The 15,692-nt window shown below is 51.7% G+C and overlaps 1 protein-coding gene and 1 pseudogene across 1 annotated transcript; both read left to right on the top strand.

Annotated features, from left to right (window-relative positions):
• LOC118580758 lies at positions 1-475 on the top strand (annotated as a pseudogene).
• A 6,476-nt stretch (positions 476-6,951) lies between these two features.
• Prrt3 (proline rich transmembrane protein 3) lies at positions 6,952-15,613 on the top strand. The gene is made up of 4 exons (XM_036182002.1): positions 6,952-7,219; positions 11,003-12,044; positions 12,232-12,387; positions 13,204-15,613. Exons 2-4 carry the CDS (start codon positions 11,060-11,062, stop codon positions 14,967-14,969), a joined length of 2,907 nt encoding a protein of 968 aa, XP_036037895.1. The 5' UTR covers positions 6,952-7,219; positions 11,003-11,059; the 3' UTR covers positions 14,970-15,613.
• Positions 15,614-15,692: the final 79 nt, after the last annotated feature.

Here is a 15,692-nt window from a genome sequence, read left to right as displayed (position 1 = left end):
TGCAAATCAAGATGTTCAAGTCTTCAGGTTCACTGATACTGCCCAGGCCATCAAGAGTATGCAAATCTGAAAAACCACCAAGTATCTGAAAGATGTCACTTGAAAGAAGCAATGTGTGTGGCGGTATGATGGTGGAGTCTGTAGGTGCATCCAGGCCAAACAGTGGGGCTGGACACAGGGTTGGAGGCCAAAAAGGAGTGCTGAATTTTTGTTGCACCTGTTTAAAAATGCAGCGACTGATGCTGACCTGGGGGGGGGGGGAGTGAGATGTAGCTTCTCTAGTCATTGAACACATCCAGTGAACACAGCACCTGAGACGCACCCAATTAACCCGCACATGCGCTCCCCTTGCCTCGTGGAGATGATCCTCACTGAAAGGGAATAAATTGTTCCAAAGCCAGAAGACGATGTTGCACATAAGAAAAGGATATCCCAGAAGAAACTGAAGAAACAAAAACCTATGACACGGGAATAAATTCAGCATAAAATAAATGCAGATAAAAGTTAAAAAAAAAAAACAAAAACAAAAAAACAAAACAAAACAAACAAACAAACAAAAAAAAAACAGTAATATTACCAGGTGTGGTGGCGCACACCTTTAATCCCAGCACTCGGGAGGCAGAGACGTGTGGATCTCTATGAGTTCCAGGCCAGCTAGGGCAACAAAGAGAAGCCCTGTCTTGAAACCACCCCTCTCAAAATAAAGAGTGCATCTAAAACTAAAACAACTTCCATAAGCAACCAAAGTCTAATTCTTACGAAATAGCTGCCAGAAGGAAAGGGCAGAACCAGCAGACAGTTGAAAACAGCTGGGTCTAGGGAACGGGAATCGGGAGTGAGAGGAACCAGGCTGGGAAACTGCTTTTAAAATGCCGGGCTCAACAACAGCTGACTGTCTTAAAGGATCGGAGTTGTTGAGTTGGTACTGCGGGGGAAGCTGAAATCTGAGCATGGACTCAGGCGGCAGCCAGGTTCGTGGATGAGCAGCATGCCCTCGGAGCTGAGGACAGCTGGCAGGGCACCCAACAGGCTCCCCAGCCTGCCCCAGCTCCCACTTGTTCTGCCCTTTGTTTGTGCTGCTCTGCCAGAACAGCCAGCCAGAGTGAAGATGTCAGGCCATGGTTCCTGGCATTGTGCACTCTGGGAGGCTACATCCCTGCCTCCTCCGCCTTCTCCTGCCCCGACTTTGAAAGCTTCCAGTGCACGGCTCCCCACAGGCTCCCCTAGGTGCTGGTCTACGGCCTTTTCAACAGATACCCCAGCTGAAGGGACCAGGGCTCCCATGGAAGGTCTGCTCTGTTCCTTTCCCCTCCGGAGGACAGGATATTATCAGAGCCTGGCTCTGAAGGCAGCCTTGTGACTGGGTAGTTGCTGTGTGACCTTTAACAAGTTCCTTTCCCTCTCTGAGCATCTGCTTAGCAGCTTCCAAATGAGGAGCATAGAGACACAAAGAGCTGCTGTGAGACTGAAAAAAATGATCCAGGCAGGTTGTGTGGCACATTTGTCAAAGCCTACGTGCATGGCATCAGCAGTGTCCCCCACCCCCAAGATCTCCAGGAGGATGAGGACAGTTCTAGACTGAGACCATCCCAATGTGCACCTGGCAGCCAGTGTTCCCCACTGACACCTGCCTCTGGGCCTCAGGTCTCCTCTTTCTCTCTAGTGGTCAGCTTTCATCTTGGCCTCGGGCCAAAGGGATCAGCACGTCCTGTCTTTGTCTGGAGTCTCAAGCCTAGAAACCTCATGGGATCAAGCTCCCCACTCCAAAGAGGGCAGCCAGTAGACAGTGCTGTGGAGGGGGCAGGGCAAACCACAGCCTGAGGAGGGGAGCCAGGCCAGCACTGAGTGCTGTATCTACTCAAGGGGTGGTAACATTTTAAAAGGCCCTCCAGAGTTGGAGAGATAGTTCAGTCAGTTAAGTGCATCCCACATAAACACAAGGACCTGAGTATGAGTCATAAAAATGTAAAGCCATGTAAAAATGTAGGCATGGTAGCAGCTTGCCTATAATGCTCACACTGGAAAGGCAGAGATAGGTGAATATCCCCGTTTCACTGCTCACCCAGTCTTATTTCATTAGCAGGTCTCAGACCACGAGAAACTCTGTCTCAGATAAGGGTGACATTGGGCCTAGAGAGATGGCTCAGCAGTTAAAGCATTGGCTGCCCCTGCAAGAGGACACGGGTTCAATTCCCAGCACCAATGTGGCAGCTCCCAAGCATTTATAATTCCAGTTCCAGGGTATCTGCTGCCCTCTTCTGGCCTCAGAGGGCACTAGGCATGCATATACTGTACAGACATACACACGGGCAAAACACTCATAATAAATAAAAACAAGAAAAGTTGTTGCCGGGCAGTGTTGGCGCACGCCTGTAATCCCAGCACTCGGGAGGCAGAAGCAGGTGGATCTGTGAGTTCGAGGCCAGCCTGGGCTACCAAGTAAGTGAGTTCCAGGACAGGCTCCAAAGCTACAAGGAGAAACCCTGTCTTGAAAAACACTCACATCCACACAACAGTACCCAGCAGAGATTCACTGAGCAGTGGAAGAAGAACCAGGAGTCCTCAGCTACCCTGACACCCACATAGACTGCCCACAGGGTTCCCCCAAAGAAAACTAGGGAGAGGAGGTAAGGAAAGAGAGTAGATCTAGATGGCTCCCAAAATGCCAATTAACTGCAATATAGAGAACCAAAATCCAGATAACTAGATAATTAGATCCAGATAACTAGATAACTAGATCCAGATAACTAGATTTAGATAACACCCAGCAAGACTAGAACAGCTGTCTCCATCTGATAGCAAGCAGGCTGGATGCTGCATGGTGTGTGTGTGTGTGTGTGTGTGTGTGTGTGTGTGTGTGTGTGTGTGTGTGTAGGTACATACACCAGCCCAATGGAAAACCCAGGAGATCCACACTGGGTGACAGGGAGATGTGGCAGCCAGGAACTTCAGCTGGAAGCCAGGGGTGACTCAGCTTTTAGTGGAGACCAATCACCCTAAGACTGAAACCACACTGTGTATGGGGGGTTGGGGGGGGGGCAGCTTTCACTGGGCTTGTGTCTCAGAGTTTCACTTTATGAGCACCTGATCACCGAGCCTATTGCTTTGGGCCTGTGGTGGTGCAGTCTATCATGGCAGGAGCATGTGGCAGAGGAGGCCTGTTCACCTCAGAGTGGCCAGGAAGCAAAGAAAAAGAAGTAGCTGGGGCCTTAATATCCCCTTCAAGGCCCCACCTCAGTGACTCACCTGCCTTCCACTGGGGCCCACTTCTAAAAGGTTTCACCGTCTCCCCAAAGTTACCCAGGCTGCTGAACAAGCCTTTAGCACAGGCCTTTAGGAACACTTCAGTTCTGACTCATTTTTATTATTTATCTACTTATTTTTGGTTTTACAAGACAGAGTTTCTCTGTGTAGCCCTGGCTGTCCTGGAACTTACTCTGTAGACCAGGCTGGCCTCAAACTCAAAGATCCGCCTGCCTCTGCCTCCTGAGTGCTGGGATTAAAGGCCTGTGCCACCACCGCCTGGTGACCTGAATGTTTTAAAAGCTACATGTCAGGTACAACTGAGGGCTGAACTTTTATGTGATGGCCAGAGGTGAGAGGCCACAAGGAGCAGGTCTTAGCTCACCCCCTGCCCCATGGAAGAAATGGGTTTTTTCTTTTTCTCTTCTCTTCTATTCTTCTTTTCTGTCACCTAGTATGGCTCCCCAGGCACTGAGACTGGAGAAGCTGCTGTGGTCGGAGCCCAGGCTTCTTGCCGCAGCTCCTTTGCCACCAAACGACACACAAGCCTTTCATTGTTGCTTTGGTTTTGTTTGCTTGTTTATTTGTTTTGGTGTTTTGAGACAAGGTCTGTATACCTCTGGCTGACCAGACACTTGATACGTAGCCCAGGCTGGCCTCGAACTCATAGAGATCCACCTACCTCTGCCTCCCTAGCTCTTGTACTTAAATTAAAAACAAAGAACTTTTTTTTTTTTTTTTGGTTTTTCAAGATGGGGTTTCTCTGTGTAGTTTTGGTGCCTGTCCTGGACCTCATTCTGTAGACCAGGCTGGCCTCAAACTCACCGAGATCCACCTGGCTCTGCCTCCAGAGTGCTGGGATTAAAGGGGTATGCCACCACTATTTTAAAGTGTTTATTTCTTTATTTATTTATTGGCAGCATGCTTATGCCACAACATTCATGTGGCAGCCAGACGGCAACTTCTGGGAACTGGTTTGGTTCTTCTATCATGTGTGTCCCCAAGATCAAACTAAGGTCATTAGACAAGCACCTTATCTGCTGAGTCATCTGGCTGGCCTTTTTCTTTTTAAACGTGATATCCATCATTTTTCTGATTGCAAAAAAAAAAAAAAAAGTACATAGTGTGTGGAATAATGGTAAATAGATAAGTGAAGTTAAATGAGGAGTCACACCTGTTGCTACTGAGCATCTACAGGATGGATGGATGGATGATGGAGAGATGGGTGGGCAGGTGGATGGGTGGGTGAGTGGATAAGTGGGTAGATGGGTGGGTGGGTGGATGGATTGGTGATGGGTGGATGGGTGGATGGGTGGGTGGGGGGATGAGTGGGTAGATGGGTGGGTGGGTGGATGGATGGATGATGGAGAGATGGGTGGGCAGGTGGATGGGTGGGTGAGTGGATAAGTGGGTAGATAGGTGGATGAGTGGGGTAGATGGGTGGGTGGGTGGATGGATGGGTGGATGGATATTGACCCAAATCAAATCATCCAGGATCTTTCATCAACAACTCAGGGCCTCCATGAATTGGAATGTTCGTTGTAGTACTGTGCCCAGAAGGGAAAATGGCTGTTAAGCCACCTGATTTATTACTCATCAGTCAGCAGGAATATGGAGAATGACTAAATAAATATCAGTGTGGTGGTGGCACACGCCTTTAATTCCAGCACTGTTAATTCTCAGAAAAATTTTCCTAACTAGAACAGTAGTTCTAATTTGTGGAACAAAATCTTTTGCAATATAAAATATTTAAATAGTAATATAAGGGACACAGAGGCAGATAGATCTCTGTGAGTTCAAGGACAGCCTGATCTACAGAGTGAGTTCCAGGACAGCCATGGCAACACAGAAAACTCCTGTCTCAAAAACCAATCAGTCCATACTGTTTTTACAGTATACATGGCCAACATTTGAGTGACTAACACTCCACAGGAAATGTCTCCCCACCATTTCTGATGACCACAGTGAATTCGGTGTGATAGTGGCCATTGGAAGGGCTGGGATAGAGGTCAACGGTACAGTGCTTGACTAGCATTCATGAGGCCTTGAGTTCAATTCCCAGCGTTAAGGGAGGAAAAACGAAAATAGTCATTGTAGTGATAGGCATGTGGAGTGGGGGCCGCTTTGGTGAGTTTGGAGCTGACATGCCCCACAGAGAGTGAGAGACAGAGACACCATGCAGGCAGTGCTCAGTGAATAGTTTCATTTGGTGTGGGGAAGAGAGAGGGAAGGGGGAAAGAGCGAGAGAAAGTGAGGGGGTGGGGATGTACACCTCATGGGAATGGAAAGAGAGAGGGGGACCGGGAGTTATCTTTTTTAAAGGGGACTTTACTTCAGGACGCAGGGCAAGTCCCCAAGGGACGGGCCAGAATGCCAACAGTCATGAGTATTAGGAATTAAGGAATTATGCACAGAAGGACCTGGAGCACTTGGTAGTGTCTCTGAGACCTGAAAATGTGCAGAACCTCAGCTCTAACCATGTCTCTGCTAGATTCCCACATATGTTCCATGTGGGATGCAAATGTTGGGTCTTTTCCATTTCTCCTGCTAGTGACAGAGGCTGAAGATAAACAAGACATCTGTGATAGTTTGAATAAGAATGGCTCCTAGGGCTGGAGAGATGGCTCAGAGGTTAAGAGCACCGACTGCTCTTCCAGAGGTCCTGAGTTCAATTCCCAGCAACCACGTGGTGGCTCCCAACCATCTATAATGAGATCTGGTGCCCTCTTCCGTTGGACAGGGACACATGCAGACAGAACACTATATATATAATAAAATAAAAAAAGACTGGCCCCTATAGGCTCATATGTTTGAGTGCTTAATCACCAGAGTGTGACACTATTTGAAAGGATTAGGAAGCATGGCCTTGTTGGAGGAAGTGTGTCATTTGAGGTGGGCTTTGAGGTTTCAAAAACCTATGCCAAGTCCAGAGTCTCTCTCTTTGCCTTCAGGTCAGGATGCAGCTCTCAGCTTCTGCTGCACTGTCTGCCTGCATGCTACCATGCTCCCTGCCACGAAGATAGCAGACTAAATCTTTGAAACTGTAAGCAAGCACCCAATGAAATGCTTTCTCTTGTAAGAGTTGCCCCCATCGTGGTGTCTCTTCACAGCAAAAGAGCAGTCACCAAGAGAGTGTAGTATCCAACCGTAGAGGCCAGGAGAAATTTACATGATCAGCTGACCACATGCTGTAAATCACCACAGCAAAGACAAGAATGAAAGAGATCTAGGGCAGGCAAGCTGGCTCAGGAAGTAAAGAAGCTTGTCCCCAATCCTGAAGACCTGAGTTCAATCCCCAGAACCCATAGGGCTGAAGGAGAAAACTGACTCCACAGATGTGATATGGTATGCAGGAGCACCCCCCCATACACACACACACACACACACACACACACACACACACACAGCACACACAGCACACACAAAATTAAAGGAAGGAAGGAAGGAAGGAAGGAAGGAAGGAAGGAAGGAAGGAAGGAAGAATTGGATCCCGGTACAATTACTTGGAAAATGTGCCAGAATATACTGTGAAATTATAGGGGGAAAGGCAAGTGATAAAGAGCAATTAGTAAAGTGTAGACTCCTTTTTATTTAATATGCCCTGGGAAAGGCCTGGAAGATACGCCAGGCTGTAGGCAGGATCTACCTATGCCTGTAGGAATCCAGAGGAAATGAGTTCCTGGTCTAGGAGGTTATGCGAATAAAGCTGGCTCTGGCAGGGAGGGACGCTGCAGGGTTTCCCACGGGGTTCTGACACCGGCTGCGCAGTGTGTGAGAGAGGGGCGGTGAGGAACAGTGGGCAGAGTCCTTCCCAAAGGAAAGGGTTAAGTATCCCGCGCTCCTGTGGGCGGGCTCGGCGATGAGATCGGCAGCGCTGGGCTCTGCTGGCCGAGCCTGAGCATCTCCGAGGATGCGGCGGCGGGAGAGGCTGCAGGGACGCGCAAGGTGAACGCGGGGCTGCGGGTGCAGCGCGCAGGTGAGGGGCTGGCCGAGGGAGGGGGCGATGGCGGGACCCGGGAAGGCAAGGAGCAAGGCCCACAGCCCCCTTCGCGGGCGTGGTTGGCCAGGCCTGCATGGTACCTTCCCCGACCCCGGACACTGCGGGAAGGCGTGGAGCCAGGGAGAATGGAGCTGGAGGAGGAGGAAGAGAGGTAACCCGAGATGGACCAGCTCCTGCGGACTGTCCTGCGGAGGCCCTCACCTTGCCTCCCCTCCCCCTCCTTTCTCACCTAGTCTCTGCCGCTGATTGATTTCACCTCCCCTTAGACCTGTCCAGCCATGGGACCCCAACGCTGGGCGCTCTCCTGTCTGGACTGCAGGTGCCCACATCTCTTGCATCGGGGGTGGTAGGCAGATGGCATGTTATTCACTGAAGGCCCAGCAGCTCAGCCATCTCCTCCTCTGCAAAGCTTACAGAGCTCCTGTGCAAGATGAGCCCTCTGTGCTTCAGTATCTCTAGTACATGTACTCGTCCGGGTGTGCAACCTTGGGCAAGTTGCTCAACCTCTCTGACTCTTGGTTGCCCTCTTTCCTTTCCTGTCTAATGGGTACTTGCTCCTTGTATGGGAAGTATTGTATGGGTACTTAGGTTTAGAACAGGAGCCTAAGTGAGCAAACAGTTCGACACAGAGCATTATTATCCACCTATGCCCACCGCAGGGGCCCCAAGGCCTTCCATAGCAAACCTCAGTCTCAGCCTCAGAACTGAGTGAGGACTTTATGGGTCCCCAGCCCCTCATCTGGGCCATGAGCAGAACCTGGGGCTTAGTCGATGTTTGAAAGAGACCTTACCAAGGTTTAAAGGCAGTCTGAATCAAAGCTGGAGCTGGACCCAGGAGGTCCATGAATCTCCTGAAACTGCCCATGACCTCCAATGAGCCTGGGGCGCTCTTAGGAAGGGTATCTGGAGTTACCAACTGGCTTCCTCAAGTGTCTGAGCCACCAAAGGTGGCTGTATCCAGGAGGAAAGGAACACAGCACTTGCCCTAACACAGCTGGCCCTCAGCTGGCTGGCCACTGCTGGCCCCTCCTATCTCCCTGGCCTACTTAAGGATGGACTTAGGAACGGGGACCAGGACTGTACAGAGGCTGGAAGTGTGAAATGAAAGAGACAGGAGCCCCAGGCCAGTGGCGAACAGGAGAAGGTCTACAGGGGGTGTTGCCCTTGGGGTAGGGAGAGCCAAGAACTGAAGGCTTCTCTAGTGAGCAGTGTCTATGCTGATGCAAGCTAGCTTCCTGTCTTCCCTGGGCATGAGTGCTGACCTCTTTCTCTTTAAAAACACTTCTACTCAGTCCTCATCACGTCCAAGCTTCCCAGTCCTTGTGATGATCTACAAAGGCCCAGGCAGTCCAGTCCCCTCCTGCTGACCACCAACCACCCAGTAGGGCAATGTGTCTTGAGCTCACAAAGCTCATTCCTGCCCTACGGCCTTTGCATAGGCTGTTCCCTCTGCCAAATGCTTTTCCTTCAGATCTTCAGATGCTTGGCTCTATCATCTTACCGTTTGGCATTTAGTTGGTCCCTTCAGAGGGGCTCTGCTGGTACCCCCTCTGGTGACTCTCATCCTTCTTATTTTTATCAGACTATTTTCTTCAAAGCTGAACTTCATTTATTTTAGAGTCTCACTGTGTAGCAGGCCTGCAACTTGCTATGAAGACCAGGCTGACTTTGAACTCACAGAGATCCTCCTGTCTCTGCCTCAAGAGCTAAACTTTAACACTTAAAAAAAATTATATATATATATCGTGTGTGTGTGTGTGTGTGTGTGTGTGTGTGTGTGTGTGTACCCATGCATATGTAGAGGCCAGAAAAACACCCAAGGGAATTGTTTTCTCTTTCTACCGTGTGGGTCCTGATCAAGGATCAAACTCAGATCGTCAGGCTTGGCAGCAAGCACCTTTATCCATTGAGCCGTCTCACTGGCCCCTAACTTTAAAATCATTTCTTGTTCATCTTATCTAGAATGGTCTCTCCACATTGGGGAGAAGGCAGTCTTTTCAATCTTTTCTTTAAATAGACATTTTTTATTTTTATTTAAGGTTTATTTATTTATTATGTATACAGTGTTCTGCCTACATCCATGCTTGCAGGCCAGAAGAGGGCACCAGATCTCATTATGGATGGTTGTGAGCCACCATGTGGTTGCTGGGACTTGAACACAGGTCCTCTGGAAGAACAACTAGTGCTCTTAACCGCTGAGCCATCTCTCCAGTCCCCGTCTTTTCAATCTTGTTCACTGTTTTATCCCCAGGGTCTGTTCAGTTTATTTGTTGAACTAGTGAAGGGAGCATGGGAGAAGGACGCTTTCTAGACAAAGGTGAAGGAGATAGGGCCCTACTCTGGAGCTCCTACTGTGGGTCTGACCCTCGTGTGTCTCATTATTTATGCTTCCTATGAAGTCCCTTGAGGTAGACACTCTCCTTAGCTTCATTTACAGATAAGAAAGCCACAATGCTGGAGAAGCAAAGTAACCCACCCAGGAGACACCATGCCAGGATTCCAACTCAGGTCCCTCCTCAAATGCAGGGGCACATTCCTCTTTTTGTTTTTTGGTTTTGGTTTTGGTTTTGGCTTTTTTCAAGAAAGGGTTTCTTTGTGCAACAGTGCTGCTGACCTGGAACTCGCTCTGTAGCCCAGGTTGGCCTCGAGCTCACAAAGATCCGTCTGGCTCTGCCTTCTGAATACTGAGATTAAAGGTGTGTGTCACCACAGCCCAGCTTCCTCTTTCTCTTTTATCAGAGGTGGGCCTTGACAAATCTAATATCAGGGCAGGCAAGAAGGCTCAGCAGGTAAAGAGGCTTGCTGCCAAGCCACTTGAGTTTGATCCCTGGGACCTATATGGAAGGGGAGAACTCACTCCCACAAGTCCTTCTCTCCACACACTGGCTGTGGCAGATACCCCCTTAATTAAATGCATAAATGGAAAAAATAAAACCTGACTTCAGGGACTGGAGAGATGGCTTAGCCAGTCAGAGCAAATAGTACTGGTCTTGTAGAGTAACCAGCACTGAGGTGGTGGCTCACAGATGTGTCTAACTCAACTCCAGGCAACCCACCAATCTCCTCTGGCTTTCACAGACACTGCACTTAATATATTCAACCACCCTCATCAAATTATATATTTAATTATTATATATTATATATGTAATTATATACACACATATATATGTGTATGTGTATGTATGTGTGTGTGTGTATATATATATATATATATAATTTAAGAAATATTCAGAAAGCTGGGCCTGGTGGCACACACCTTTAATCCCAGCACTCCGAAGGCAGAGGCAAGCAGAGCTCTGTGAGTTTAAGACCAGCCTGGTCTACATAGTGAGTTCCAGGTCAGCCAGGGCTATGTAGGCCCTGTCTAAAAAAATGAAATCTTAAAGACAAACTTCAATTTCATCTCGTGAAGGAGAAGGCATTCCATGCTGAGGGAGCAGAACCAGGGACCTGAGTGTCAGGATGGCCCACTGAGTGCTGGACAGTGGCCGAGCCACTTGGCATGGTCACAGCCTTGGAAGGCCAGGAATAGAACTTGTCTTCTCTTCCAAGAGCAATGGGGAGTCAGAAAGTTTTGAAAGCGAAACAAATGATGTGAGCAGAGACCCAGTTTTTAAAAACCTTGAAAGCAGGGGTGACGCTGTTGCCAATGCTCCTCTTATTTCCCATCAGCCCCTTGAAGAATTCATTCATGGGACCCCCCCCTCAACCCTCACACTCCGTCTCTCTTTGATTTATCTTTTCTCTCCCCTTTTGTAGGCTTATCCAGTGAGGTCTAGACGTCAAGGGCTCTACACTCAGGCATCGAATTAAACCATGGCCCCTAGCTCACGAGGCTCTGTATGCCATCTCTTTCTGCTGTTGCCCTGCCTGGGGGCTGGCCCTGCCTTGGGCAGAGGCCTTCCCAGACCACTTGAGGACTCAGAACCCCACTTGATCCCCTCAGAGCCGCAGACCTTTGACCTCTTCTGGGAGAAGCTGAGAAATGAGAGTTCCTGGCACAGTGGCATCCCCCAGGCCCCTGCTGATGGCCCCAAGAGGCCTGCAGACTCTCCCCCAGGACCAGCCCTGCGTGGACCCAAAGCAGTGCCTGGGGTGCAGGGTGAAAGACTCCTAGTAACTGATGACCTCCAGCTGGCCCGAGGGCTTACCTCCCAAGGCTGGACAGGACCTCATGACTCACAGGAGCTCCCAGAGCCGAAAGCACCAGCCCCGCACCCAGTGGCAACACCCCATCTTGCTTTCATTTCTACAACTCCCGGCCCTCAGCTCAGGAGAGCCACACTTGCCCCTGCCCCACAGAAGCCTGGAGGCCCAGCAGGACAGCAGCCAGCTAGGAATGAGGGTCTAGTGGCCGAAGCCAAGGCCCCCATCACACAGGCTTCCCCCTGGGACTTCCAGGGCTCTCCCCACATGCTGGTACCTGAAACAGGTGCTGTGGGGAGGCTTGTGCTGGGAAAGCAGGGTGGGCAGGAAAAAGGCTTCCAGGAGGCTGTCCAGGGCCCCCTACTCACCCAGCAGGGTCCAGTAGCCCCTGAGGTTGGCTCAGCAGCCCCAGCTGAGGTGGCATCCACTCAGGAGCCTGGAGGCCAGCTAGACCCTGCATTGGCCAGAAGCCTTTCTCTTCCTGAGGGTCTGCCAGCTGAGCCCCCCCAAAAAGCTGGAGCTGGGGATACCTGGGAAGTCAGCTCTTTGGGACCCCAGCCTGAGCAGACTGACCTCCTTGGTGGACAAGACTCCCCAGCACCCCAGCCCATACCACCTTCAGCCTCAGACACTTCTGATGGGCAGCTAAGACCAGGTAGGTACCACCATGAGGGGGCTGAGTGGGGTTGTGAGGACCAGTGGTCCAAGGCAGCTAGGTGTAACTCTGGGTGTCGTTTCCCTCCTTCTGACCAATTAGGGTGATGGTGCCTTCCTCCTGAGGGACTGGGTTTGGGGGAACACTGGGGAGTCAGACAAGGTGGTGACTCTTCTTGCCATTTCAGCAATAGCCTCGATGAATGGAGCAGACCCCATCTCCCCACAGCGCGTGCGAGGAGCAATGGAGGCTCCAGGAACCCCCAAGTCCTTCATCCCTGATCTCCCAAACTCTGCTCCAGCTGCAAATGGAACAGAAAGCCCTGTGAGGGCCCTGCAGCCAGGTGAGGCCATGGCCAGGGGTGAGGGAGGGTAACCTAGAACCTGTGCTTAGTGATGGGGCAGAGGGGCTAAATGGAGAAAAGCACTTACCTGCCTAAAGGACTCAGCTAGGACCTCCTCTGAATGGCTGAGGAAAATAAACGAGTGCTCACTGGGGACTCCAGGAGAAGACACTGGCCCTTCTGAGCAACACGGACGTATCGTGTTCGGTCATTCTCCATCCCACCTGGAACCCCAGCACTCTGGATGCTGAGACAAGAGGATCTCACGTTTGAGACCTGCCTGAACTACATATTGAGTTCAAGGCTCAGTGAGACTGTTTCAAAATCAAAAAATGATAAGGGCTTGGAGATGCAGCTTAGTGGTAGACTTATTGCCTGGCATATGAAGGTCTTGGGTTCAGTTCCCAGCACCACCAAAAAAAACAGAAAGAAAGGAAGTTTACATCTGTCTTGTCTTTGCTAGCCGGTGGCAACCAAACTAGACTTTGTGCCCTCATCATGAATGACAGTGGCAGGTGCTGTTGTCTTCATCTGACAGATGTCCTTGGATAATTAATTTACTAACTACAGTTTTGAATATGGAAAAATCAAAAGCACTTTGTGTCTGTTTGGGGTCCTTTTGTTGTTGCTTCTTGTTTGTTTGTTTGAGATGGGGGTCTCAAGTAGCCTAGACTGTCCTTGAACTCACTATGTAGCTGAAGATGGCTTTAGAGTCTTGATCCTCCTGCCCCTGCCTCCTATTACAAGCATGGGCCTCCGCACCCCGCCCTCAACAGCGCTTCCCAAGGAACCCTTTTAATATTGTTATTATTGCAGATGAAGCCGAGGAATGGCCGGGTCGCCCACAAAGCCACCCTCCAGCACCCCCTGTCCAGGCCCCCTCGACATCTCGTCGTGGCCTTATTAGAGTCACCACACAGAGAGCTCTGGGCCAGCCACTCGCTCCGGAGCCCTCAGCCAGCTCCATGGCTCCAGACCCAGCTTCTAGCCCCCCAGCCAATGCCACCGCACCTCCCCTACGTTGGGGACCGCTGCGGCGGGTGCTGAGTTTTTCTTGGGAGCTTCATGTCTATGGGGTGGGGGTGCTTTTCCTGCTTCCAGCATTATTGGCATTGGTCACACTGGCAGCTGCCCTGGCGGGACCCCGATTGGCACTAGTGGCAGCAGTGCTGGTGTTGGTAGCTTCAGGGCTGCGGTCTGCCTACATGCTCACTGATCCTTATGGCTCTCAGGCACGGCTGGGAGTACGTGCCGGCCTGGTGCTATACAACCTGCCCTTCCCTTTGCTGCTGACTGCACTGGCAGCACTCACCCTGCTGGGCCTGGGTGCCGGGCTGCCACAGCCTCTGCAGAAGCCACTCCTGCTGGGTGCTGTGGCACCAGTGCATGCTGCAGGTTTGCTGGCCACAGACCTCTTCTCCACCAGGCCTGTGCTCAACCTCCTGACACAAGGCTTGTCTTGCGCCTGGGGTGCATCGGTGGCTCTGGGCACACTCTGCCTCTGCCGTCGCCGCCTGCTGGAAGGTCCTCGGGGCTGGGATGCCAGTCCAGGCCCACGGCTATTGGCTGTGGCGGGCTCGCTGGGGTTGTTGGCCAGTGGTCTGCAGTTGGCAGCTTCACTCTGGCTGTACCCAGGACCGGGCCGGGAGGGTCGCTTTTCCTGGGCCTGGTGGGGTGTGCACTTCTGGTTGCGCCTGCTGGAGCTGACCTGGGCACTGGCTCTGGCGCTGGCCGCCCTGGCTGCCACGCGTCCCAGGCCGCCCACAGAGCACGCTTGCTGGGCTAAGTTACTACGCCTGGCGTGTCCCGCGCCCACAGGCAAGAGCGAGGTGCCCGAAAGACCAAATAACTGCTATGCGGGGCCCAGTGGCCTGCCCACAGGCGGCCTGGACATCAGCAAAAGCCTCATTCGCAATGCTGCGGAAGGTGGGCTTCCTGCCACGCCTGGTTCCGGACCCTGGGGTTCGGCTGCATCGCTGGGTCGCGGTCGCCCAGGTGGCCCGGGGATGTCCCGCTGCAGTGTGGGGCCCGCGCCGTCGCTGAGCGAGTTGGATCTGCGGCCACCCTCGCCCATCAATTTGAGCCGCAGCATTGACGCCGCCCTCTTCCGGGAGCATCTGGTTAAAGACAGTGTGTTCCACCGCTGTGGCCTCCGTGGCCTGGCCTCGTCGCCGCCAGGGGGCGCCCTGCGGCCTCGCCGCGGCAGCCAGCCGGACGCAGAGCTCGACGGTGCGGGCGCTTCGCTGCTCCGAGGCCGCTGCCGCTCGCTCAGTGAGGTGTGCTTGCGCACGACGCTCCCGCAGCACGTGGTGGACCCGCCCGTGAGCGCGGCGGCCGCGGGGACTTCGGGCAGCTCCCTGGACAGCTTCTCCAAGGGCTCGCTGAAGATCAGCTGGAACCCGTGGTGTCACGGGGTGTCGTCCGTGGACAGCCTGCCCCTAGATGAGCTACCCAGCACCGTGCAGCTGCTGCCAGCGCCTACTCCTGCTCCCGCCCGGGCCGGGGAGCCTCAGAGCGAGAGCCAGCAGCGCAGCAAGCCCAGCGAATCTCGCAGCGCATCCAGTGACACTATAGAGCTCTGAGCGGCCGCCAGGGAGGATCTGGACCTCCTCAATGTCCACATGAAGTTGCCGAGCCAAAACAGTTGAGCATTTGAAAAATTGGCCTTCTGGGGCCTGCACTTGACTGCAGCTCCCGGGGACAGACAGGCTTGAATTCACCAGACTCCTTTTTTTTTGTTGTTTTGTTTTGAATATTTCTATTCTTTTTTCAGCAGATATTTTGCACAGAGGCCGTGAGTTACACGGGATACAGGGTGGATGTGCATGGTTTGATCATGGGGAGTAGGGACCAGGTACTCCTGATTCCCCAAAATGGAGAGATGCACCTCACTTGTCCAGACTGACTGTCCTCTTTGTGCCAAAGAAATAAACCCTTCCGATTAGGCTCATGCCTCCCGATGGTCAGGCCAGGATCCTATACCCTTACAGGAGAGACAGGAAGCCCTTCCCCACAAGAATCAAGAGCCTTCCTGAGGAAGGCTGCCTCTGGCTTTGGTAGGAACAGCCACCACTATCTCACTAAAACCTGTCTGCTGTGGTGGAGTCCCAACTCCTATAATCCCCACATTAGGCCTAACTGGAAAGCATTCTGCCCACTTCAGAAATGAGAAAGTGCATTATTTGGGTCCTGCAATGACAGCTGGTGTTCAACCCAGAAAGATCAATTCCGAAGCCGGTTCCTCTGTAATCTTCTCTCTACTTCTTCTTTTAATTTTAAAAAAGTCTGTAGATTTATTTTATGTA

This window comes from Onychomys torridus, chromosome 3 (assembly GCF_903995425.1).
Source record: "Onychomys torridus chromosome 3, mOncTor1.1, whole genome shotgun sequence".
NCBI lineage: Eukaryota > Metazoa > Chordata > Mammalia > Rodentia > Cricetidae > Onychomys > Onychomys torridus.
This window is presented reverse-complemented; position numbering and strand designations above follow the sequence as displayed.